The sequence below is a fragment of the Podarcis erhardii genome, assembly GCF_964252035.2.
Source record: "Podarcis erhardii genome assembly, chromosome: 12".
Classification (NCBI taxonomy): Eukaryota; Metazoa; Chordata; class Lepidosauria; order Squamata; family Lacertidae; genus Podarcis; species Podarcis erhardii.
Window position 1 is genome coordinate 3,788,692 of NC_138513.1, and position 26,770 is coordinate 3,815,461.

The 26,770-nt window shown below is 46.8% G+C and overlaps 1 protein-coding gene across 8 annotated transcripts in view; it reads right to left on the reverse strand.

The window, feature by feature from the left end:
- Window positions 1–26,770, reverse strand: part of NBEAL2 (neurobeachin like 2) — a 220,973-nt gene that overhangs the window by 76,746 nt on the left and 117,457 nt on the right. For all 8 annotated transcript variants that reach the window (XM_081834115.1, XM_081834113.1, XM_081834111.1 and 5 more), the window contains 6 exons: window positions 16,291–16,374; window positions 13,401–13,499; window positions 11,495–11,764; window positions 9,484–9,797; window positions 6,760–6,892; window positions 3,948–4,067 (listed from right to left, as the gene is read on the reverse strand). In XM_081834115.1, coding sequence (XP_081690241.1) covers window positions 3,948–4,067; window positions 6,760–6,892; window positions 9,484–9,797; window positions 11,495–11,764; window positions 13,401–13,499; window positions 16,291–16,374 — 1,020 coding nt within the window. The remainder of the gene's footprint in view (window positions 1–3,947; window positions 4,068–6,759; window positions 6,893–9,483; window positions 9,798–11,494; window positions 11,765–13,400; window positions 13,500–16,290; window positions 16,375–26,770) is intronic.

Here is a 26,770-nt window from a genome sequence, read left to right on the forward strand (position 1 = left end):
TGAAGAATACAGAAAACACAAAGATTAGACGGACTATGAAAGAACTTAAGGAAAGGAAGTGACTGAAGAACAGATGTAAAGGTGAATTAGACAACCAAGAGACGCGGGGTGAATGAGGTGGAAGTCTTTTATAATGTTTTAAGTAGGATTTATATATTGTAATGTTTGAAGTACGAATTTGGAATTATTGATTATGAAAAGTATTCTTTCTCTTCATTCTTTTCTTTCTTTTGTTTTTCGTCTTCTTTTCTAGTCTGCATTCTGGAAAATTGTATAGATAAATGTTTTTGTGTACGGCTATGTATTGTTTCTATTCTTTTTTTTTGTAACATCTAATAAAATTTAATAAAATAAAATAAAATGCTTTTGGAGGAGAAATGTCATGCTCTTCCACAGGTTTCCGTAAGATTATTTGGGGCAGTTTTTTCTAACGAGAAGGTATTATCACGGGTGCTTGTTTTTGCAGTACTCAAAAGGGTGAATTTGTGCCTGGAGAGGTAACATGCCTTTTCTTCACAGGAAAAAATGTTATAAAATAAACATACAGTGTTGAGGAAGAAACCTTAATCCCATTGTTCCGTTGCACATTTATGTGCACAGAATCAACCCCTTACCTTAATGCCAAGTTCCAAGAGGTTCAATTAATAGATTGTTTGGAGTGGATTAGGTCTGCACAAGTACCGTATTTTTCGCCCTACAGGACGCACTTTTTCCCCTCCAAAAATGAAGGGGAAACGTGTGTGCGTCCTATGGGGCAAATACAGGCTTTCGGTGAAGCCTGGAGAGCGAGAGGGGTCGGGGCGCACCGACCCCTCTCGCTCTCCAGGCTTCAGGAAGCTATCCGCAAGCCGTGGGAGCCCGGCGCGAAGTTGCACAGCTCTCCCAGGGCTTGCAGAGAGCTGCCTGCATCCTGAAGCCTGGGGAGAGCTGCGCGAAGCCCGAAGCCTGCAGGCAGCTCTCCGCAACTTCGCGCAGCTCTCCCACGGCTTGCGGAGAGCTGCGCGAAGCTCGAAGCCTGGGGTGCGCTGAGCTCAGCGGAGACTGGCGCGACTTCCCGCCGGGCTCCCTAGGCTTGCGGATAGCAGCCTATTCTGGGGGCTGGGGTCGGGGGATGCTCGGGCTTCCCCCGTCCCAGCCCCGTGCCTGGGGGGGGGATATTTTTTTTCTTTATTTCCCCCCCAAAAAACTAGGTGCGCCCTATGGCCCGGTGCGCCCTATGGGGCAAAAAATACGGTAGTCAAGTGTGAAGCAGTAAAAATGAAAGTGCAACCTTGTGAGCAGAATACTCCACAAGTCTTGGGATCTTTGTGTAATCATTGTGCAAGTTTGTTATTCCAGAAATGAAACCTTTATCTGGTTGTAAATACTACGATTACAGACTGAGTCCTTCTGTAAGAAAATGAAGTCTTACTGGGTAGTGATTTAAATCGATTTAATCAAATCTTACTGGGTAAATCTTGGGATCTTTATGTAATCATTGCGTGAGTTTGTTATTCCAAAAATGAAAGCTTTATCTGGTAGTAAATACTAAGGTTACACTAGCAAGGTTGAGTCCTTCTGTAGATTATACCAGCAAGAATGAATCCTTCTGTAAGAAAATCAAGTCTTACTGGGTAGTGATTTAAATCGATTTGATTTAAATCGATTTGATTTAAATCAAATCCACCCTGCTTCCCGCTGCCCTTGTGGACTACAATTCCCATCAGTCCCAGCTCGAGCGGCTGTGGTTGCGTTCCCCGCAATTGCAAACGCCCATCAAAACTAGGGAAAATCAACAACACGCTTTGCTGGGCTTACGACAACGGCAGGGAACATCGAACCTGTTCCTTGCAAGCTGGATTAAATGAACCAGATTGGGCAACACCGGACCCCAAATACTGGGACCCCTCCTTTCCCAGCCTTTTTTGGGGTCCTGAAAGGCAGGGACAGAGCCTTACACAGAAGTTAGACCACTGCTTCACCCAACCCAGTGCACCCCACTTTGACGCGCAAGACTTCTCCAGCAGCTCTGGCACGGAGCTTTCCCTCGATCCTGCAACATCTTTCATTTTTACCTGGCTCCACCATCAGCTCAGAAACTTTATTCCCTCGCCAGGAGCCAGGGTGGATTTGATGTAAATCACGATTTAAATCACTAGTCAGTAAGACTTGATTTAAAAATTTTTTTTTTTTTAACAGAAAGACTCATTCTTGCTGGTATAATCTTAATATTTACGATGAGACGAAAGTTTCATTTTATGGAATAATAAATTTTCAGAGTAGTTTTTACAATTATATCAAATATTACAGATTTGGTTTTACTGTTAGAAATACACAGACAGATAACTATGAAATTATGGTGAGGTTTAATAAGTTTAACTGTTTATATTCGGACACCTTTTCTGCTGTACTTGATTATAATCGTTTCCTTAATAACAATTTAAACAATTTATTTAATTAAAACAATAACATCATGGCATACGTATCCATGTTTGTTAACTGATGTGGTTAAATGTGATTTTTTTAAAGAACAAAACTTAGACTGAGTTTTAGCACACATGAAAAGCTTAAAACCAATCCTTATTTCCTGATGAATAGCCTTTGGACTAGAATGTAACTTAAACAGAAAACTAACTTTAGAAAGATTTTTCCTCCAAAAGCATTTTATTTTAAAAATCCAATTTAAATAAAAAAAATCTGATTTAAATATAAAAAAATCCGTTTTTTAAAAATAAAAAAATTCCTTGATGTTTATTCACCCTGCCAGGAGCCGCTGCCTGTTTTTTTGCCCTCTCTTCTCCTGGGGTTTGCTTCCTCTACTCTTTCCAAGCACAGTCTTAATATGTTTTTTTAAAAAATGTATTTTTATTAAAGATTTTTCTTGATTTACAAAAGTATGTGTAATGTCTCTCTCTTGTATTTTTACCATGTAACATTTTTACAAATTAGTTTCATTTGTTGAGACATTAGGAAGAAAAGGGGGAAAGAGATGGGTGAGCATGGGGTGGGGTGGGGATGTTTCTATTTTACTTAATATATGTGGGGTTTTGTGCAGGTTCTCTGCTGTTCTCTTGTGATCCTTTGGTGGTGAGAGAGGTTGGGGTTGGCATAGGCTGTGGGTGTTCATTTGTGGTTGGCAGTGGTGATCTTTGTTTTCATGTGTGAGTGGCAGCGGCGTAGCATGGGTTGTCAGCACCCGGGGCAAGGCAAGTAATTTGCGCCCCTAACCCCTAACCTGCCGCCGCTGCCAGCTTCTTCTTGCTGCTGCCTGGGCTGGGGTATTTACGGTAAGGTAGCCACAGTGGCGGCGGCGGGTCCGTGTCAGGTGATCTGAGGCGAGTTGCCGCTGGCGCTGGCGCCCAAATGACGCCGCTTGCCCGGAGGAGGAGGGCAGAGAGGTGAGGAAAATGCAACATGGCCCAGCAGCTGCAGCTGCAGCAGCAGCAGTGGCAGCGGGGCTGTGAGGAGGGGCTGCCTGGCGCGCCCTCCGCGGCCCTGACGCGCGGGGACCGCGGCGAGCGCTGAGAGCTGCTGCCTGCCGGACGGCTTCAGCCCGGACGCGCGCACAGCTCGTCGGTTCCGCGAGACATGGGGCTCTGCTACAGCCTGCGCCCGAGGCTCTTCGGCGACTCCGGAGGCGGCGAGCGCCCCCCCCAGATGTTGTGCCCGGTGCGGCCGGCCCCCCCTGCACCCCCCACGCTACGCCACTGGTGAGTGGGGTGGGTGGGTGTTCTGGATCAGGTTCACCATATTGATTTGTATGCTGTTGGTGGATTTTTGTCATTGTCTTGTTGGGCTGTGTATGTGATGAAGGGGAGCCACACCGGGGTGAAGGCGTCTTCTTCTGTTTGTCCCTGTGTCAGTTTCAGTTTATTGGTTACAGTCTTAATATGTTGTCGTCCCCCCCCCCCCGACCGACATAATTACGGTTCCCTCAAAGCAGGAGGGGTTGCGGGAAGAGCCTCTACCTCGCCCAGGGAGGGGAACCGCAGTTGAGCCGTCTTCCGGAGTTCCCCGTCCACGTAGATGTTCACGAGGTTCTGGCCGAAGGGACGGCGGCCTGTGATGTGGACGACATCGATGCAGTGCTGTTGGGTTTTTTTTTGGGGGGGGGGAGAGTTGAAGGAGGCGTTTATGGGTCCATCGAGCAACATATTCCGCTCAAACAGCACCTGCGCAGTTCAGTACACTGGTATCTTGGTTCTCAAACTTACCGTATTTTTCGCTCCATAAGAAGAAGAAGAAGAGTTTGGATTTGATATCCTGCTTTATCACTACCCAAAGGAGTCTCAAAGCGGATAACATTCTCCTTTCCCTTCCTCCCCCACAACAAACACTCTGTGAGGTGCGTGGGGCTGAGAGACTTCAGAGAAGTGTGACTGGCCCAAGGTCACCCAGCAGCTGCATGTGGAGGAGCGGGGAAGCGAACCCGGTTCACCAGATTACGAGTCCACCGCTCTTAACCACTACACCACACTGGCTCCCATAGAGAATAAGCGTCACAAAGCTTTGCTTTGGGTTTGTTTTTTTTTTTTTTTTCAGTGCAATGGATCTGAATTTCCTTCTATCTTATGCAAAAAATCCCAAACCTCAGTTTAGCCAGGGGAAGGCCTATAGCCATGTTCTGAAATTATTGACGACAGTTCATTTTTTGTTGCTCAACCAATTTTATTGCCTGTCTATAACCTACAGGCTTCAAAGCTGACCAGAGTACCATGCGTGGTCCTGATAATTCGCTCTTGACTCAGAGTGAGATTGTGTGTCTCTCTGTCTCTCTCTCTCTCTCTCAGCGTGTGTCTGTATTTCTGCTGCCTATGGTGCTGGAGACTCTTGAGAGTCCCATGGACTGCAAGAAGATCAAACCTCTCCATTCTGAAGGAAATCAGCCCTGAGTGCTCACTGGAAGGACAGATCCTGAAGCTGAGGCTCCAATACTTTGGCCACCTCATGAGAAGAGAAGACTCCCTGGAAAAGACCCTGATGTTGGGAAAGATGGAGGGCCCAAGGAGAAGGGGACGACAGAGGACGAGATGGTTGGACAGTGTTCTCGAAGCTGCCAGCATGAGTTTGACCCAACTGCGGGAGGCAGTGGAAGACAGGAGTGCCTGGCGTGCTCTGGTCCAGGGGGTCACAAAGAGTCGGACACGACTAAACAACACCACCACCACCACACTGGCTCTCATAAAAGGCACACTCCCCCCCCCAAAGTAAGGGGGAATGTCTGTGCGTCTTATGGAGCGAATGCACTGGGCGGCAGAGGGATCCCTCGGCTGCCGCTGCAGTCGCTCACTGTGAAGCCAGCAGAGCAAGAGCCGTTGACACGCTCCGCGCAGCTCTCGCTTTTCTTGTGCCGCGCAGAGCGTGTCAGCAGCTCTTGCTCTGCTTGCTTTACAATGAGCCGGAAGGAGGGACGGACAGCAACCCCTTCCGCCCCTCCTCCCAGCTGACTATAATTCAAGCAAAGGGAGAGCCGCTTACATGGCTCCTGTCCCGGCATCTCATCCTCATCTTTTTGCTCTGGTTCCGGCGTCACCTCATAGAATCATAGAATCCTAGAGTTGGAAGAGACCCCAAGGGCCATCGAGTCCAACCCCCTGCCAAGCAGGAAACACCATCAGAGCACTCCTGACATATGGCTGTCAAGCCTCTGCTTAAAGACCTCCAAAGAAGGAGACTCCACCACACTCCTGGGCAGCAAATTCCACTGTCAAACAGCTCTTACTGTCAGGAAGTTCTTCCTAATGTTTAGGTGGAATCTTCTTTCTTGTAGTTTGGAACCATTGCTCCGTGTCCGCTTCTCTGGAGCAGCAGAAAACAACCTTTCTCCCTCCTCTATGTGACATCCTTTTATATATTTGAACATGGCTATCATATCACCCCTTAACCTCCTCTTCTCCAGGCTAAACATGCCCAGCTCCCTTAGCCGTTCCTCATAAGGCATCGTTTCCAGGCCTTTGACCATTTTGGTTGCCCTCCTCTGGACACGTTCCAGTTTGTCAGTGTCCTTCTTGAACTGTGGTGCCCAGAACTGGACACAGTACTCCAGGTGAGGTCTGACCAGAGCAGAATACAGTGGCACTATCACTTCCCTTGATCTAGATTCTATACTCCTATTGATGCAGCCCAGAATTGCATTGGCTTTTTTAGCTGCCGCATCACACTGTTGGCTCCTGTCAAGTTTGTGGTCAACCAAGACTCCTAGATCCTTTTCACATGTACTGCTCTCAAGCCAGGTGTCACCCATCTTGGATTTGTGCCTCTCATTTTTTTTGCCCAAGTGCAATACTTTACATTTCTCCCTATTAAAATTCATCTTGTTTGTTTTGGCCCAGTTCTCTAATCTGTCAAGGTCGTTTTGAAGTGTGATCCTGTCCTCTGGGGTGTTAGCCACCCCTCCCAGTTTGGTGTCATCTGCAAATTTGATCAGGATGACCTCAGAGGCGAGGCAAGGCAGCTGCCCGCCACAAGCACACACAAATGTGAGCTTTCCCTCTCTCTTCCTTCCTTCCCTCCCTCTCTCTTCCAACTTGTATAAAATATTTGATTCAGAATATTTTTTTTCTTGTTTTCCTCCTCTAAAAACTAGGTACAGCGGTACCTCAGGTTACAGAGACTTCTGCTTTGCTCTGACAACACCAAGAAACAACAAAGCTCTGCTTCTTCATTTGCAGCGGAACGTATCTCACATTTACAACGATAATCCCAATAGGGGCACAGAGGCAGGATGAAGGGCACCAAGGAATCAGGTTGGGGCCAGGTCTGCTCCAGCCCCTTACTCACCCAGGCTGCATCGTTGAACGGAAACTCTTGCAGGGCCACCGTCATGTACTCCTTTTTGGTGCAGACAGCCACCACCAGCATCCCGTCGGCTGTGAAGAAGGCCTCAAAGCCCGTCCCGTTCGTGGTGAAGAAGCTGGAGGGATCGAAGGACAGGGTAGGTTACAAGCTGGCTGGCTGGACTTCTCCCTTGCTCACAGGAGCCATACTGAGACCCAGTGCCGGATTTACGTACAGTGGTGCCTCGTAAGACCAACGTCTTGCAAGACAGAAAACCCGCTAGACGAAAGGGTTTTCCGTTTTCGAGGTGCTTCGCAAAACGAATTTCCCTATGGGCTTGCTTCGCAAGGCGAAAATGTCTTGCGAGTTCCTGCGGGTTCCCCCCCCCCTTTTTCTAAGCTGCTAAGCCGCTTATCTGCTTATCCGATAAGCCGATAAGCCTCTAAAAGCCGCTAATAGCGCTAATCCGCTAAGCCGTCAATGGGCTTGCTTCGCAAGACGAAAAAACCGCTAGACGAAGAGACTCGCGGAACGGATTAATTTCGTCTTGCGAGGCACCACTGTATAAGCTAAACGAGCTATAGCTTAGGGCCCCACTCTCTTGGGGCCCTAAAAAATTTAAAGGGAAAAAAATTCTGGATGTACATTTCCAAAATATAAGATAAAATGAAACCTACACCATTTTAAGTTACAGCTTAATACAGTGGTACCTCGGGTTAAGTATTTAATTCGTTCCGGAGGTCCGGTCTTAACCTTAAACTGTTCTTAACCTGAAGCACCACTTTAGCTAATGGGGCCTCCTGCTGCTGCCGTGTCGTCGGAGCACAATTTCTGTTCTTATCGTGAAGCAAAGTTCTTAACCTGAAGCACTATTTCTGGGTTAGCGGAGTCTGTAACCTGAAGCGTCTGTAACCCAAGGTACCACTGTAATTATTTCATTATTAATATACTCCTTCTTAATTGTATTTCAGTTCAACAATTACTTGGATAAAATACATATTTTGTTATGTGCAAATAGCTTTAGGTTCCCTGTTTAGGAAAGCTTTTAATGTCTGACAGTCTATTGTATTTTAATATTTTATTGGAAGTCGCCCAGAGTGGCTGGGGAAACCCAGCCAGATGGGCGGGGTATAAATAATAAAATAAAATAATAATAATAATGTCCATAAATTACCATATAGCATATATTCAACAGTGACAATTTGTTGTTGACAAAGGACAGCTGGACATATAAAGGGCCCCATTACCTTCTGGCCCTGCTGAGACCCCCACAACGAGGGCACCAGGGATTCATAACAGGGTGTTCCTGGGGTTGGGGGAAAACTTTGCAAAACACAGTCCTTGGCTAGAAGCAGCCGGATCTCAGGCGTGTTGACTGTGCAGATAAATAACGTTAGGAACCCACAGAAGTATGCCTGACATCTTCCTTATACAGTGGTGAAGCAAAGGCTGCAAGGTTTTCAACCGGGGCAATGTATTTAATTCGTTCTGGAGGTCCATTCTTAACCTGAAACTGTTCTTAACCTGAAGCGCCACTTTAGCTAATGGGCCCTCCCACCGCTGCGTGATTTCTGTACTCATCCTGAAGCAAAGTTCTTAACCCAAGGTACTATTTCTGGGAGTCTGTTAGCGGAGTCTGTAACCTGAAGCGTATGTGTCAGGGAACTGACATCAGAGCAAGAGGCGGAGGCAGGGCTCAAGAGCGATGCTGGAGAGGGGACCAGCAGGGGGGAAGGAATTCAGCGTAACACCAGTAGAGAAGAGAGGGAGATGGAGGAATTGGAGACAGGGCTCCAAGACCCTTCACCAGAGACTAGTGGAGAGAGCGCTGACACGCCCCTGCCTTCCCCTTACTTGCGCAGACGAGTTCCGTGCAGGGAAAGTAGGAGGAGACTTGGCGTCAAACAGCTCTTATGCTGGAAGACGTTCAAGAAACGCCCACTGACGGATTCTGCAAGTGACTGACCGGTCACGGAGTGTGAGCTGTCAGCCAAAGCATGGTTGGCCAGGCAATATAACTAAAACTGAAGGCAACTTACGCACAAGTAATTACAGTATGTAACCCGAGGTACCCCTGTATTTGACTATTGATTCAAAACTCCTAAGATGTATTTTATGTAATTGACTTTTCATTTCTATTCTTTGTATATCGTACTGTTGTTTTATCGCTATTGTCAGGGAACTGCCATCAGATCAGGGGTGAGAGGGGGAAAGCCGGATGTATTACAGAGAGCCCCCAAAGATCGTGGGAAGCAGCTCCTCCTCAGCGGAGGAGAGTAACCACACCTCCAGTGGAGAGGAGCTTCAGGGCTCGGAGGAGGCGAGGCGAGGCAGTGCCAGGACACCACACCTGGGCAAAGAGGGGAGGAGAGAGGTCCGCCGTTACCCACGCCCTCCCTGCGCAGTAGGCTTCTGTGTCGAGAGGGGAGGCGCAGACTGGGCGTGAAGAAACTACTTTGCTGGGGAAGGTTTAAGGACCGCCCACTCACAGATTCTGCCAGTGAATGAGCCAGCCACGGGACAGTGGCGCTCTGGACAGAGAAAGTTTATTTTGGCATCCAAAGCAAGGCTTCGCACCCGAGCAGGGAGGCATTTGCCTGCTTGCTCTCGAGCAACCCCTTGGAACCTTTACAGCTATGGTCGATGGCTGACGCAAATCAAGATTCATTCATTCATTCCGCCCCCAACCGAACCCAGCCAGATTTCCGCTGCCCCCTTCCGACCGACCTGTACAGCTGTTTCCGCTTCAGCCTGGCCGTTTCCTCCGGGAAGTCCTTGGCCTCTTCGACGAGGCACACCCAGGCGTGGAAGGCAAAGCCGCTCCCGGGCCACTTTTGGATAGAAGGCACCATAATCCCCGCCATGCTGGGCGTGAGGTCGAAATACTGCAGCGCTCGCTCGGCGCCATCTTTCCTGGCCATGCCCGAGAGGGCCCGGATGACTTGGACGGTGTAGGGGTGCGGCCCTTTGCTCTGCTCGGTCCGGAGGAGCTTCAGAAGCTGCCTCAGTTCCCCCGGCCGGATGGAGAGGCCGCCCAAGACCTGTCGCCAGATAAGTTGGCAAAAATGAAAAAAATCGGGTGATATATTTTTTTTAAAAAAATAATTTTTATTAAATTTTCATTTGACAAACCAATCATATCACATTAATTCCAAATTATACCAATACACAATAAATTCCAAATATTTAACCAAATTTTAATTTTTTGTTGGGGGTACCCATGTTTCAAGTTCAGAAAGGGTCCAATCATCTCATATTCCTGCTGCTTCGATGTTCACAAATTGGGTGATAATAAGTGTAAGAGAATGACTGGAACATTAAACCACATGTGGTGGTCATTTCCGGAAATTAAGAAATACTGGAATATGATACATGAGGAAAATAAAAAGCTAATAAAAACTTCACATAAGAAAAGAGCAGAATCATACTTATTAGGAATTTTGAATGGTGAGATCCCGAATGACAAAATTAATATTTGACCTGTACGCGACAACAGCAGCGAGAATGTTAATGGCCGATAATTGGAAAGGGAATTACGTCCCAACCAAAGAACGACTGAATAAATTATATGAATACTCGGAATTGGCAAAGCTGACTAATTTGATAAGACCAAAACCAAAAAATATAATCCAGAAACAACAGAAATATTTAAATGATTATTTATGTAGACAAAGATATTAAGGTAATGTAAAGGTAAGGTAAGGTAAGGTAAGGTAAGGTAAGGTAAGGTAAAGATATGTAAGGTATTGGTTGTGCTTAGAATAGATTGATGAAAGATTTGGAAAACTTATTGATTAGAATTATTTGTATGAGACTGTATGGGAAAAATACGGAATAACAGTTACAATCTTGCTTAAAATGTATATAGGAAATGCAGTGTAAGCAATGGAAGTCAATCAATGAAATTTTATTACTGAGGTATTTGAAGAATAAATTTGGAAGAAATTCTTCCAACTTTTCTTCTTCCAATTTTTCTTCTTATTTTTTCTTTATCTTTTCTTTCTTTTTTCTTTGTTGTTATTTTTATATACAGTGCTACCTCGGGTTAAGTACTTAATTCGTTCCGGAGGTCCGTACTTAACCTGAAACTGTTCTTAACCTGAAGCACCACTTTAGCTAAGGGGGCCTCCCGCTGCCGCCGTGCAATTTCTGTTCTCATCCTGAAGCAAAGTTCTTAACCCGAGGTACTATTTCTGGGTTAGCGGAGTCTGTAACCTGAAGCGTCTGTAACCTGAAGCGTATGTAACCTGAGGTACCACTGTATATGTGTGCTTTTCTCTGAAATATATATGTATGTACAGTGGTGCCCCGCAAGACGAACGCCTCGCAAGATGGAAAACCCGCTAGACGAAAGGGTTTTCCGTTTTGGAGGCGCTTCGCAAAACAAATTTCCCTATGGGCTTGCTTCGCAAGACGAAAATGTCTTGCGAGTTCCTGCGGGTTTTCCCCCCTTCCCCCCCTTTTCCTAAGCCCTAAGCCGCTTATCAGCTGATCCGCTAAAAGCCGCTAAACCGCTAATAGCGCTAATCCGCTAAGCTGTCAATGGGCTTGCTTCGCAAGACGAAAAAACCGCTATACGAAGAGCCTCACGGAACGGATTAATTTCGTCTTGCGAGGCATCACTGTATGTATGTATGTATGTATGTATTTGCAGTATTTTGCTTGTATTTTGTAATAATTATGTTAAATATAATTTAATAATAATAATAATAATAATAATAATAATAATAATAATGACCTGCAGGAGGTAGAGGAGGTTCTTGGAGCATTTGGGATCCAGCTCCTGCCCCGTGGCACACAGGGCATCCAGCAGACAGCTCACCATCCCTGCCTTGACGCAGGTGGTACGGCTCTGCAGGGAAGCATCGCAGATTTTCTTGAGCCATTCAGAGAGAAAGATCTGGAGCTCCTGGGACTTGAGTTCTGGGATCCACATGATCAGGATCAAAAGGGGCTGCTCGTTGTGGATCAGGCGTGCGGGGCAAGAGCTGTGGTCACCTTCGACGGCCTGAAGTGGGGGGGAGAGTCAAGTTGTAATCATTTTTTTAAAAAATAATATTTTTTATTAAATTTTCTGTTTTACAATTTAAAATACAGTCATGCCTTGGAAGTCAAACGGAATCCGTTCCGGAAGTTTGTTCAACTTCCAAAACGTTCAAAAACCAAATCGCAGCTTCCTGCAGCCAATCAGAAGCCGTGTCGGACGTCCGGGTTCCAAAGAACATTCAAAAACCGGAACAATCACTTCCGGTTTTCGATTGTGCGGGAGCCAAAACATTAGACTCCTGAGGCGTTTGAAAACCAAGGTACGACTGTAATACACCCAAGTAGTCAATACTGTCTCTCATTAACCTAACGTCAGCAGCTATTTTGCATCTGTATGTAGCAGAAATAATGCGAGGTATTTAAATACTGACAATTCAATTTAAGAAAAGCTCATTAATTCATTTCCCCTTTCTTTCTTTAATGAGCATATTTATACTGTGTAAGAAGTGATAATTTTCTCTCTTTATAATTCCATCTGTGTACTCTTATATCGTTGTTTGTAGCCCTGTCGAACATTTGGCTTCCATGTCTGCGGCGTTTGGGAGCCAAAATGTTCAGGAACTAAACTGTTTGACTTCCAAGGTACGACTGTACTCATTTAAACATCCTTAAAATACCAATGACTTCCCTTCCTCTCTTTCCATGGTTCATTTTGCATAACAAAAATCCCTGCATATTTTACGAACACTAAAACATTCAGCATTCCATTATTGCACCCATCAAAACTTATTTACAGTGGTACCTTGGGTTAAGTACTTAATTCGTTCTGGAGGTCTGTTCTGAACCTGAAACTGTTCTGAACCTGAAGCACCACTTTAGCTAATGGGGCCTCCTGCTGCTGCCAGACCACCGAAGCACGATTTCTGTTCTCATCCTGAAGCAAAGTTCTTTTTTTTTTTTTAAAGGTTTCCATTACTTATTTTTCATTAACTTACTTCCCAGACCTCCTCATACCTCCCTTTTTTGTATTCCAATTCAAATTGTTAGTTCAGCAAATCCTTATCAATAAGTTTTAACCTATTTCTAAACCTTTTTTTTCATATTCTCTTAAAGCATTACAGCTGGAAACCACTTAATTTCTGTCCGACATCATTCTAACATTCATTAATTTTGCAATATTTCTGTAAATAGTCTTTAAATTTCTTCCAATCTTCTTCCGCCGACTCTTCTCCCTGGTCTTGGATTCTGCCAATGAAGCAAAGTTCTTAACCCGAGGTAATATTTCTGGGTTAGCGGAGTCTGTAACCTGAAGCATATGTAACCTGAGGTACCACTGTAATTATTACTGTAATTATCCCCGTCGCGGGGATTCGAACCGCCAACCTTCTGATTGGCAAGTCCTAGGCTCTGTGGTTTAGCCCACAGCGCCACCCACGTCCCAGCGCCACCCGCGTCCCAACCTGGAGGTAGACTGTCTGAATTGTGCATTGCTTTCTGAATTGTGCATTGCTTTCTAATGATTTGTTGGATCTCTGGACTGTAATAAAGATTGATTGATTGATATTACGCCTTTCATGCAACTGAACCGTGGACAGATCCTGCTTAGCTTTGCCAACGTGTTGGCAGATTTTAATTCTCTCTTGTCAAAAAGATCTCACCATGTTGAGGAGTTCCTGCAGCAGTTTCTTAGTCGGCTGACTCTGGCTCTTCAGAACTTCATATAAGTGCGAATAGCCAATTCTTTCTTTGAACACCTCCTGAAAAATGCAGGATTAGCGAGAGCAGATCACACCATTAGTTCCCGAATTTCCACCCAAAGCAAATTGGGGAGGGGGAATTAGAGAGAGGGGGCTTGAACTTTTCTATTCTGCTTCAAGTATGATTTGGGATTTCTCGTTCCATTACCCTGACTTCCACGTACGCATTTGCCGGGAGCTTATGTGATTAAGAAACAACATGAAAACAGCACAGAATTCAGCTGGCCAAGGCAAAAGTGGGTGAACAGCGATTTGTTTCATGTTTGAGCTCTTTCTTAGGTAGCAAAAATCATATCCTGGCTTGATTGTAACCAAACCCCTCTAAGTGGTTTACAGGAAGTGTTGAAATTGTCAGTGAAAACAAATACTTCTAAATATTTAAGTGATCGTTCAGATTAGCAGCAAAAGATTTAAACGTGCAAGCACCTAGGCGTTTGGGTTTTATGCGGCAGCTGTAGCAGGGCTAAGTCTACAGATCAACTTGGTCGGATGGGTGCAAAAGGGGTAAGGAAATCTCATAAGCTTTCAGCATGTAGACTGTTCAAAGATTAAACAAAACACAAAAACAGTGTCAAGTTCAGTTAAAGCTAAAGAAGTCAGTGGGATAAAATCAGTGAAAAGTCGGAAAGTCCTAACTCAAAATAGAGATCTTAGCTGCTTCTCGTGTTTTGTTTTTGTTTGTGGCACGTATGAATAATAAAGCGAGCATTCAGATCTAGGTAGGAAATATTGTGGGGTATTAAGAGGACTAGATCCTCCATCTCCAGCCAGCCTAGAGTTTAAGACTTCGGAAGAACTTTATAGAAGTTCACATACAAAACACACCGCCCACTTTCAGAACGGCCAACGCCTGGAGTAGATCCACATAAATTAACTTGGGTCCCTTCGTTTGAATGGGTTTGAAGAGCTGTTCCACCAGGCCTTTGGTCAGGGCGCAGCCTGACCCCCCTCCTCTGGCAATCTGCACAGAATTTTGCTTATTGGTTGCCATAAATTTGATTTTAATTAATTTTATAATGAAATGTTTTTAGAATCGTTGGATTATTTTGATTGTTGTTAGCCGCCCTGAGCCCAGCTTCAGCTGGGGAGGGCGGGATATAAATAAAAATTATTGTTATTATTATTATTATTATCTATTCTGAATATAATCTACTTCGGGCATAGGCAAACTCGCCCCTCCAGATGTTTTGAGACTACAGTTCCCATCATCCCTGACCACTGGTCCTGTTAGCTAGGGATGATGGGAGTTGTAGTCCCAAAACAGCTAGAGGGCCGCGTTGGACTACGCCTGATCTAGTTGAACACAACCCTTTATTTTTAGCTTCCTAGATGCTGACTCTGGTCTACAAACCCCAGATCAGAATCTTAAGTGAGAATGTATCTGAGACTCCAGACCCGAATTGGGCGGGACACCCCAGAATTACAGAAGACACCCCAGCTTCGGATTGGATCCTGGGATGTCCCGTTTTTGGTTCTCGTGAAAGTGCGGCCCCAAAAGACGGGCGTCCCGATTTTCCTCTGCGGGATGTTGGAGGGTGTGAGACTCTAATCGCATCTTTGTTCAAATAATCTTGTTAAAGGAAAGAAGTGTTATTATCTCAAGCAAATGTACTTCCCCCAGGGAAATACACAGGCAGGTAACTGGTGGGGAATTTGGTACCGCACACAACATTTTCAAGTTTCTAGCTGTCATGATTCAAGAAAATAGATCTTGCCTTCTGTGGGTATCAAATGAAGCCACGTCTTGACAATAATATACCAAAGTGTCTTTCAAACCACATGCAGAGAGCTGTGAGAACTCACACCTTTTTTTCTTCCTTGGACTACAAATGCATTTTTAGTAAATATTTTAGATACTTTTCCTCTGGCAACAGGGTTGCTGAGGCTGCTACCTGTCTTCCTAGTTATCTCCCGCTTGGACTACTGCAATGCGCTCTACGTGGGGCGACTTTTGAAGGTGACCCGGAAACTGCAACTAATCCAGAATGCGGCAGCTAGACTGGGGACTGGGGGTGGCTGCCGAGAACACGTAACACCAGTCTTGAAAGACCTACACTGGCTCCCAGTATGTTTCCGAGCACAATTCAAAGTGTTGGTGCTGACCTTTAAAGCCCTAAACGGCCTCAGTCCTGTATAGCTGAAGGAGCATCTCCACCTCTATCATTCTGCCCGGACACTGAGGTCCAGCTCTGAGGGCCTTCTGGCGGTTCCCTCCCTGCAAGAAGCCAAGTTACAGGGAACCAGGCAGAGGGCCTTCTTGGTGGTGGCTCCTGCCTTGTGGAACACCCTCCCACCAGATGTCCAAGAGAACAACAACTACCAGACTTTTAGAAGACATATGAAAGCAGCCCTGCTCAGGGAAGCTTTAAATGTGTGACATTTTAATGTATTTTTAATCTTTGTTGGAAGCCGCCCAGAGTGACTGGGGAAAACCAGCCAGATGGGCGGGATACAAATAATTTATTATTATTATTATTATTATTATTATTATTATTCCTAAGTCTCCAGCTTTAGCTGTATATATTATTATTTACTGCATTCTTATCCCACTTTCTTTTCCTCCAAGGAGCTCAAGCTTGCATACATAGTTCTCCCATCTAATCCTAACAACAACCCTGAGAGGTAGTTGAGGCTGAGAAGCAGAGACGGGCCCAAGATCACCCAGTGAGATGCTTGGCCAAGAGGGGATTCGAACCCTGGTCTCCCAGGTCCTAGTCTGACGCTCTAACCACTGCGCCACACTGTCTCTCTTGCTGCTCATCCTGTGCTCCGAGGAATGCGTGTCCCTTACCTTGGCTGAAGGAGAGTTGCTCATGATAGACGTGAGCACTCCGATAGCGTGGATGGGAATGGCGTCAGAGTTGTTGTCGAAAACCTGAAGGCGAAAAGGAAGGAGGTAGGTGAGAAATCAAGACCCAACATCTGTCTACCTGGCAGGGTGGAAAATCTCGGATGCGATGGGCTGCCCAATTTCTGAAGCTCTCCCAAGATGGCTTCCCTTACCCTCGAGCGAATACTGTCTCGTAAACAGACTGTACAGTGGTACCTCGGGTTAAGTACCGTATTTTTTGCTCTATAAGACTCACTTTTTCCCTCCTAAAAAGTCAGGGGAAATGTGTGTGTGTCTTATGGAGCGAATCCAGGCTGCACAGCTAACCCAGAAGCCAGAATAGCAAGAGGGATTGCTGCTTTCGCTGCGCAGCTGTTCTGGCTTCTGGGATTAAGAGTATTTTTTTTTTTCTTGTTTTCATCCTCCAAAAACTAGGTGCGTCTTGTGGTCTGGTGCGTCTTATAGAGCGAAAAATACGGTACTTAATTCGTTCCGGAGGTCCGTTCTTTACCTGATACTGTTCTTAACCTGAAGCACCACTTTAGCTAATGGGGCCTCCTGCTGCCGCCGTGTTGCGGAGCACGATTTCTGTTCTCATCCTGAAACAAAGTTCTTAACCTTGAAGCACTATTTCTGGGTTAGCGGAGTCTGTAACCTGAAGCGTATGTGTCAGGGACTCAGCGGGAGCGCAGGGAGGGGAGGAGATGGAGAGCGAGGGGGAGCAATCCGAGGGCAGCGTAGGAGAAGATGACAGCAGCCCGAGAGATTCCATGAGCCTCTCCAGCGAATCGGAAGATTCACAGAAGGGGGCGCCGATGGCCAGGGCAAGGGGGGTGCCAAGGGGGAAACCCCAGAAGCAAGGGGCCAGCGGGGACTCCCAGAGCAGCAGTTGGAAATCAGGACCAGCTTCCCCACCAGAGCGTAGTGGCGGGGAGGAGTCCCAGGTATCAGGGCCAGTGTATTCACCACCAGCGAGAGAAGATGAGTCAGGGTTGGCCACGCCTCCGTCGGAGAGCGAGGGAACGGTCAAGAGGAAGGTGGCCGGCTGGGCGCGCGCGCCAAGTTCAAATGTACAGGCGAGCGGCACAGCAGGTAGCCCGGATAGGGAACCAGGTCCTAAAGCCCGCCGGAAGGAGGGGCAAGAATCAGGGGGGTCAGCGTCAGAAGAGTCCAGAAAGGATGAAACCCCAGCGGGCAGGAGGGCCCAGAGGAGGAAGGAGCTAAGGAAGAGGTGGAGCAAGGCTAGAGTCTTAAACTGGTGTGGAAGGGGAGGAGACTCAGACGGGACTTCGCCGGTCTAGGCTTTAAGACGTAGAGTTGCACGCTGCGGCTTTGAAATGGAAACTGAACTTCAATAAAGACTTTTGTACATAACTACAGCCGGGCGTTGGTCCTTTGTGAGCTGGGACCTGTATGTAACCTGAAGCGTATGTAACCCGAGGTACCACTGTAATGGCGACTGCTGCCCTGGGTTCCTGGTTTCTGTTTAGTTCTTCGATAAGCCTAACAAGGACGCTGCAAGAATTTGAGCCGCTCTGCTTTCAAGGCAGGGACAGCAGAGGGTTCAAAGCAAGCGAGGAAAGTGAGGTGCTTAAATCTCATGAAGTAGAAGGAGGGTTTGGGCATGCAGACCTTCCAACTACAACATTAAGCAGCGGCACATATCACAAAAAGCAGGCGCATTAAATTAACGTCACAAGGCACATCAGAGGCACAGGCAAAAGAGACATTAGCAGAGGGGCAGAGAAGGTTTTACTATGGCTGTTTGCTGCCCTGGGCTCCTTCGGGAAGAAATAAACTAAACTCTCAAAACCGACGTTTCTGTTCCACCGTATTGTCCTCTGCTCGGAAGCGGCAAATCGTGACCCGAGCACACGCAGACAACGGTTGCGTTCACTTCAGGATGCGAACGGGGCTCCAGAACAGATCCCGATCGCATCTAGAGGTACCACTGTACCAGAATTTTAGAAGACATCTGAAGGCAGCCCTGTTTAGGGAAGCTTTTAATAGACTATTGTATTTTAATATTCTGTTGGAAGGCGCCCAGAGTGGCTGGGGAAGCCCAGCCAGATGGGCAGGGTATAAAAAATTATTATTATTATTATTATATTATTATTATTATATCCTAATTATATGTTGGCAATCTCTTTGGCGTGCATCCAGAATTTTAAGTAAATTGTCAGTGTGGATTTTCAGAAGTCATTACAACACATGCAAACACACAGAGAGAAGAACCTACTTCCGAATTACAGTGGTACTTCAGGTTACATATGCTTCAGGTTACATTCGCTTCAGGTTACAGATTCTGCTAACCCAGAAATAGTGCTTCAGGTTAAGAACTTTGCTTCAGGATGAGGACAGAAATTGCATGGCGGCAGTGGGAGACCCCATTAGCTAAAGTGGTGCTTCAGGTTAAGAACAGTTTCAGGTTAAGAACGGACCTCCGGAACGAATTAAGTACTTAACCTGAGGTACCACTGTACTAAACCTGCAATGCCACAAATCAAGTTAGGAAGATGAAATCTGAAAATCCACATGAAATGGGAGGGAAGTCTTTGAAACGTCTGCAAAGAGAGGAGGCCGCAATTGGGTTTGCTGACTGCAGAACAGGAGGGGCAGATGGAACAACAGGTTGAACCGGGACCCTAACAGGCTGGCAATACCTGACTTGACCTGCAATCCTCTGCCATTTCTCAGATGGGCAATGGGGGCACAATTCTGGACTCCTTACAAACTCCCTCCCTCCGCAAGTCTCACTGCCCCCATTATATAGCGGAAATACAACATAAACACAATAGAGCAGTACAGTGGTACCTCGGGTTAAGAACTTAATTTGTTCCGGAGGTCCGTTCTTAACTTGAAACTGTTCTTAACCTGAAGCACCACTTTAGCTAATGGGGCCTCCCGCTGCTGCCGAGCGATTTGTGTTCTCATCCTGAAGCAAAGTTCTTAACCCAAGGTACTATTTCTGGGTTAGCGGAGTCTGTAACCTGAAGCGTATATAACCCGGGGTACCACTGCATTTACTTCCGGGTTTGCCACGGTCGCAACTTGGTTCGGGCCCCAAGTAGAGGTGGTTGTAAGTAGAGGTTCTACTGTAAACTTTATCATTACTTTCAAAAGAAGACCGTCATGTCATTATTGTTTTTAAGCCGAGGTACCACTGTATAATAATAATAATAATAATAATAATAATAATAATAATAATAATAATTTATTATTTATACCTCGCCCATCTGGCTGGGTTTCCCCAGCCACTCTGGGCGGCTTCCAACAGAACACTAAAATACAATAACCTATTAAACATTAAAAGCTTCCCTAAACAGGGCTGCCTTCAGATGTCTTCTAAAAGTCAGATGCTTGTTTATTTCCTTGACATCTGACAGGAGGGCGTTCCACAGGGCGGGCGCCACCACTGAGAAGGCCCTCCGCCTGGTTCCCTGTAGCTTCACTTCTCGCAGTGAAGGAACCACCAGAATTTGCAGCTCCTGAAACAACTACCTTTCAAAATCCACCACCTCTCTGAATCTTGGCGTGCAGTTCTCCAGACAAAATAATGCGTACAAAAATGCACTGTATACCATATTTTTCGCTCTATAAGACGCACCAGACCATAAGACGCACCTAGTTTTTGGAGGAGGAAAACAAGGGGAAAAAAAATCTGAATCTCAGAAACCAGAACAGCAAGAGGGATTGCTGCACAGCGAAAGCAGCAATCCCTCTTCCTGTTCTGGTTTCTGGGATAGCTGCGCAGCCATAAGACGCACACACATTTCCCCTTACAATTTAGGAGGGAAAAAGTGAGTCTTATAGAGCAAAGAATACAGTATATATTTTTGGGAAGGGTGCATAACACGCATCTGTTAGTGAAAATAAAAGGAAACCGGATTCTGGTAGCAGGCGATGCTGACACAGTCTAACACCTTTCAAATAAACCTTGCAAATCAGAAACCAAGGAAGCAGTGAGATGGAGGTGGGAGTTCACACATTAATTTGAATCGGCCAGCCGGCGGAGTCAAATTCTAGCCCAAAAACCAGCAGGGAAAGATACAAACGGCTTCTTGGTTTGAAAACGCAGCTCCTATAATTAAGCCATCCGGCAAGACTCCAAGCTGTGAATCCTTTTCGGCTGCCTCACCTGCGGGGCTGACGGCACCTTCCTTTTCTTAAGAGATTACCCTCTGCGACTTCCCCTCCCAAACTGGCTTTTTTTCTGGGACATACCGCTGCATTTTCTGAAAGGTTTGGGAGCCAACGATGCCAACTTCTAAAGAGCCTTTGTCCGTTTCCACGGCTACAGAGGATGATGGCTACTGGCAAGTCAAGGATGCTGCCGCGGAGCTGGGCCAAAACCATAGCTGTCAACTTACAGATTTGAAAATATGGGGCCAGCAGCCTCAAAAATAAGGGATCAGCAGCCAAAATAAGGGATTTTAGTCAACCAGCAGCCAAACGAAGCCTCAAGTTGTGGTTCCCACAGCGCAGCAACCCGGCAAAGGGGATGCAGCAAGGAAAACCACTGTCACCTCTCCGCTGGGAAGCGCTGAGCAAAGGCGAGTCCCCAGGCAACGCGGCCGATTTGATCGGCACAAGGCATGCAAGCTCCACCCCCCCAGTCGTTCTTAGACTCCTTATTGGGTGAGCAACGCAGCCAAGCAACACACTTGGAGTCTCCCTCCTCCCTGGCCGGCAGGGAGAGAGGGAGAGGAGCTGCTTCCTTTGAAACCCGGGAAATTTAAGGGACATCATCAATAAGGGACAGCAGCGGGACACGGCGCTCGGATAAGGGACTGTCCCGCCAAATAAGGGACGCTTGACAGCTATGGCCAGAACCACTCTGGGGAAGGAGAAATCGGCTTACGGCTCGTAAGGAAGCCGCTGGGGGTTGCATCAAGATTGCGAGGACACAATTGCAACCACGGTTTCCTCCTAAGAACCTGAGATGAGGTTGCAGGGTCAAGCCATTGTCCCATCTGGTCCAGCATTGTGTACTCACAGTGGCCAACCAGACGTCTATGGGAAGCCCATGCCCTCCAACATTCCTCAGATGAAAATAGGGACATTTCTCACTTTCCCCCATTTTTGTTCCCGCTCTCCTCCTTCTTTCTTCCTCTCCTGCTCTCCAGTAGCCGCTACGAGCTGCCCGAGGGAGGGCGGCAGTGGTAGTCATGGAGAGGTCAAGGAGAGGCAATAATAATAATAATAATAAATTTTTATTTATACCCCGCCCTTCCTGGTTCAGAAAACCGGGCTCAGGGCGGCTAACAACAAATTCAGTCGATGCAACAAAAAACAGCATAAAATACAGTATAAAACGTGAATAGCAATGAATTCAGAATTCAAAAATCAATTTAGGGGGGAAATCCATCCAATAAACATTAGATGGCTAGCTGGCTAAATTAGTCCTACTTGGGCCAGCAAGGAGACCAGGGGTGGTGGAACTCAGAGCAGGTAATCTTCATATAAAGGGGAAAGGGGAGGGAAGGAAGGGGAATAGAAGATCAGGCTAAGTTCAAATTGAAAGCCAGGCAGAATAGCTCTGTCTTACAGGCCCTGCGGAAGGAAGTTAAATCCCAAAGGGACGTGGTCTCATGGGACAGAGCATTCCACCAGGACGGAGCCATCACTGAGAAGGCCCTGACCCTGGTGGAGGATAGTCTGACTTACTTAGGGACCTCTAAGCTATGGTTATTCATGGACCTTAATGTCCTCTGTGGGGCAGACCAGGAGTGGCGGTCCTGTAAATACGAGGGCCCTAAGCCACACAAAGGGCTTTAAATGGGATGCTCCTTTGCTGCTGCCGCTTAGAACAAGCGCTGGCTCATCCTCTTCCCTGAGCTTGGCAGCGGCAGCACTGGATCAGGAAATAGGGACATTCTGGGATCAAATCAGAAGCCGGGATAGGATACAGAATTCTGGGACTGTCTCTGGAAAATCAGGCACGAAAGAAAGAGGACAAAACTAAGTTAAAGGCAGCAGAAACCGATCAGGTTTTATTGACTACTGTAAGAGCAAAGTACAGTGGTACCTTGGAAGTCGAACGGAATCCGTTCCAGAAGTCTGTCTGACTTCCAAAATGTTCGGGAACCAAGACGCAGCTTCCGATTGGCCGCAGGTGGCTCCTGCAGCCAATCGGAAGCTGCGTGGGACGTTCGGGTTCCAAATAACGTTCGAAAACCGAAACAATCGCTTCCATTTTTGATCGTCCGGGAGCCAAAACATTAGACTCCCGAGGCATTTGGTACAACTGTACTACACCCAAGTAGTCAATATTGGCTCTCATTAACCTAACATCAGCAGCTATTTCGCATCTGTACGCAGCAGAAATAATGCAAGGTATTTAAATATTGACTGTTCAATTTAAGAAAAGCTCATTAATTCATTTCCCTTTTCTTTCTTTAATGAGCATCTTTATATTGTAGGAAGCGATAATTTTCTTTCTTTATAATTCCGTCTGTGTATACTCTTATATCGTTGTTTGTAGAATCTTATCAACCTTACAATGCAAAACCAACCAACCATATTATTTAAATCACAGTTTGGGGGCAAATCCCAGTTAATGCTAATCACTGCTAGGTCTTATTTGGACGCAAGTGCGAACTACAACTATAGCAAACTACAGAAGAGAAGATAAATCTACTCACGAAAGGAGAAGAGGGAGGAAACTTAACCCACACAGAATATTTCCAACTGTCAAGTTGGTTTGGAGAGCAAAACACTTTGATGTCCAGTGACCCATGCAAAAGCACAGCTTGGCTGGTGAGCTATTGAAAGGTGGACACGGCGGGAGTTTTGCTACAGATCACTTGACAGGTCACAGAAACTGCAAATTCCCCATTCACAGGGAGCGGGGCAGGTTTTCCAGAAAACCAGGAACAGGAAAAATTCCCTACACAAATCCGGGGGGCTTTGCCTCAGAAAGCTTGTCCTGGAATTTATTCTGGTGCCCCGGAGTTCGAGCGAACCAATTTAGCATGTTTATTTTCCTTGCATTTAGGAAGCAAAAGCTAAAAGCTAAAACTGTCATGCTTGCATAATATTGAATTTGCGGTTGGCGCCCTTTTGAGGAACTTACAAAACAGAAAAGTTTTCCACCGAACAACAGAGCACTGGGAAATCTTCTGCCCAATACAGTGGTATCTCGGTTTTTGAACATAATCTGTTCCGGAAGACCGTTCGACTTCCGAAACGTTCGAAAACCGAGGCGCAAAGAGCGGTCTGCCAATTCAACAGAGGAAATTGTGAAAAACAACAGATAAAGCCCAGCGAAAGCCATTTGACTTCTGAGGCGCGTTCGAAAACGGAAGCATTTACTTTGGGTTTTCGGTGTTCAAAAACTGAAGCGTTTGGCAACAGAGATGTCCAAAAACTGTATCAGAGTTTCCATGCCAACGAGCAATGTGCGGCAGGCAGAAGGAAGGAGCCCAAAGTGAGAAAATTTTGTGCGGCAAGTGTTGCGTGGCTGGGCCCTCTCATGTGGACACAGCCCAGCGCGGTACAGTCCACACAAAGGAAAACTAAGCGAGTTTGCCTTGATATGGCAAAATGAATGAAAAAGAACACATAAAATCCAAGGTGCTGTATGAATGTCAGAGACTGGCAGGAAGCTGAGTAGTGTGAACTCGGATAAGGGAGGCAGGAGGCTGGAGTCTGACTCAGGAAAGGAGATAAAAAAATTCTTTCCAGTAGCACCTTAAAGGTAAAGGTAAAGGGACCCCTGACCATTAGGTCCAGTCATGGCCGACTCTGGGGTTGCGGCACTCATCTCGCTTTACTGGCCAAGGAACCGGCGTACAGCTTCCAGGTCATGTGGCCAGCATGACTAAGCCGCTTCTGGTGAACCAGAGCAGCGCACGGAAACACCGTTTGCCTTCCCGCCGGAGTGGTACCTATTTATCTACTTGCACTTTGACGTGCTTTCGAACTGCTAGGTTGGCAGGAGCAGGGATCGAGCAACAGGAGCTCACCCCATTGCGGGGATTCGAACCACCAACCTTCTGATCAGCAAGCCCTAGGCTCTGTGGTTTAACCCACAGCGCAGCACCCAAATGGAAAGCTCAACTGGTGCTATTGTAACAGACCTCGGAATGAAACAATATTTTTTTGGGGGGTGAAAACAGTTAAAAGCGGCTATTTAAAGCATTCAAAACATAAAATCAGCAAGAAACCGAAAGCAGATCAAAATGCAAATCAGCGTTTCTGAGCACCTGAGTTGGCTTGCTTAAATAAACATGTTTTTAAAGGTAAAGGTAAAGGGACCCCTGACCGTCAGGTCCAGTCGTGACCGACTCTGGGGTTGCGGCGCTCATCTCGCTTTATTGGCCGAGGGAGCCGGCGTACAGCTTCCGGGTCATGTGGCCAGCATGACTAAGCCGCTTCTGGCAAAATGAGCAGCACACGGAAATGCCGTTTACCTTCCCGCCAGAGTGGTTGACTCTGGGGTTGCGGCGCTCATCTCGCTGGAGCGGTACCTATTTGTCTACTTGCACTTTGACGTGCTTTCAAACTGCTAGGTTGGCAGGAGCAGGGACTGAGCACTGGGAGCTCACCCCGCTGTGGGGATTTGAACCGCCGACCTTCTGATCGGCAAGCCCTAGGCTCTGTGGTTTAACCCACAGCGCCACCCGTGCCTTAGAGACCAACTAAGTTTGTTATTGGTATGAGCTGTCAGGTGTTTGCACACTTCTTCAGATAGGAAAGGAGGTCAGGGATTTGTGGGGACCTGTACTGGCCAGGAGACAAGAATCAGAGTCACAAGATGCTTCAGAGATGGAGGAAGAGGACGACGAGAAAGGCCAGGCAAGTGAAGGGCCAGGTGCTTCCCCACCCTCTCCTGCACCAATGTCTCCCAGAACCAGAAGAGGACTGAAGAGGGAAGAGAAGAGGCAGCTTCCATGCTGGCATAGTCTCTACAGAAACTATAATCCAGAATGCGGCAGCTAGACTGGTGACTGGGAGCGGCTGCCAAGACCATATAACACCGGTCTTGAAAGACCTGCATTGGCTCCCAGTACATTTCCGAGCACAATTCAAAGTGTTGGTGCTGACCTTTAAAGCCCTAAACGGCTTTGGCCCTGTATACCTGAAGGGGTGTCTCCACCCCCATCGTTCTGCCCGGACACTGAGGTCCAGCGCCGAGGGCCTTCTGGTGGTTCCCTCCCTGTGAGAAGCAAAGTTACAGGGAACCAGGCAGAGGGCCTTCTCGGTGGTGGCACTCGCTCTGTGGAACATCCTCCCATCAAATGTCAAAGAAATAAACAACTATCTGACTTCTAGAAGACATCTAAAGGCAGCCCTGTTTAGGGAAGCTTTTAATATTTGATGATTCACTGTTTTTTAATATTTTGTGGGAAACTGCAAAAAGTTGTAGTTGTTGTAGTTGTTGTTATTATCGTATTTTTCCATCTATAAGATGCCCCCATGCATAAGATGCCCCCTATTTTAGGGGAATCCAATTTAAGAAAATGGGGGGAGATGGCCCAAACCATAATACGCCCCCTAATTTTTGACATTATTTTTTTTAGGGGGGAAACCTAGTCTTATACAAGGTATTATTAGGTGTCAGGGAACTGCCATCGGAGAGAGAGGTGGTGGATAAGTTCCATGAGAATAGGAGAGAATCTGCAGCAGAAGGAACCAGCAGGGGGAGTGCAGGAGTCACAGCGGAGGGGAGGCTCTGGGATACTTCCAGTGACGACAGCGAAGAGGTAACAAGACCCCCGTTAGGAACTCCCACCCTGCGCCGGAAACTGTCACGCAGAGAGTCACGAAAGCGCATGTCTGTCAAACAGCTTTTATGTTGGCGTAGGTTCCGTAGACGCCCACTGTCAGATTCTACCAGCGACTAACGGAGTCATGCTTTGGGGAGCTCCGTTAGTGCCTAGGTTGGGATGACCAACCAAACCCCAGAGGGATCAAGCTTTACGCACAAGCAGCTCATTATCCCATCACAGCAATCTGACAGTCTCTGAAAGCAGCTTGTGCAAGCAGAGGGCATCATGAGCGAACCAGCTGGAACCGGAGGTGCAGGAGCTGGGGCTGGAGGAGGTCCAAGCCTGGAAGACAGGTACAGGGCGTTGGAGGTCCAGCTCGCGCTGCAAACGGCGAGGCTCGAGGAGAGGAGGGCTCAAGATGCGGATAAAGGGAAACCCACCCCACTTGCCAGAAAGGTGCCTGGATTGGTGCAGAAATTTGGGGGGGATCCCAGGAACTATCAAGCCTTTAGGACAGAGATGCAATATGCTCTTAACCTACTGTTTGATGACTTCCCTGATGAGAACTCTAGAGTGGCGTACGTGATCGGCCATCTAGAGGGAGGGGCGAGGGACTGGGTGCGGCCCCTGATGGCAGCCAATAATGAAATCTTAAAGGACACTATGAAGTTTTTTCGCGCCATGGACTTGATGTTTTCCAGTGAGATTGAGCAAGGGGTGGTGCGGAG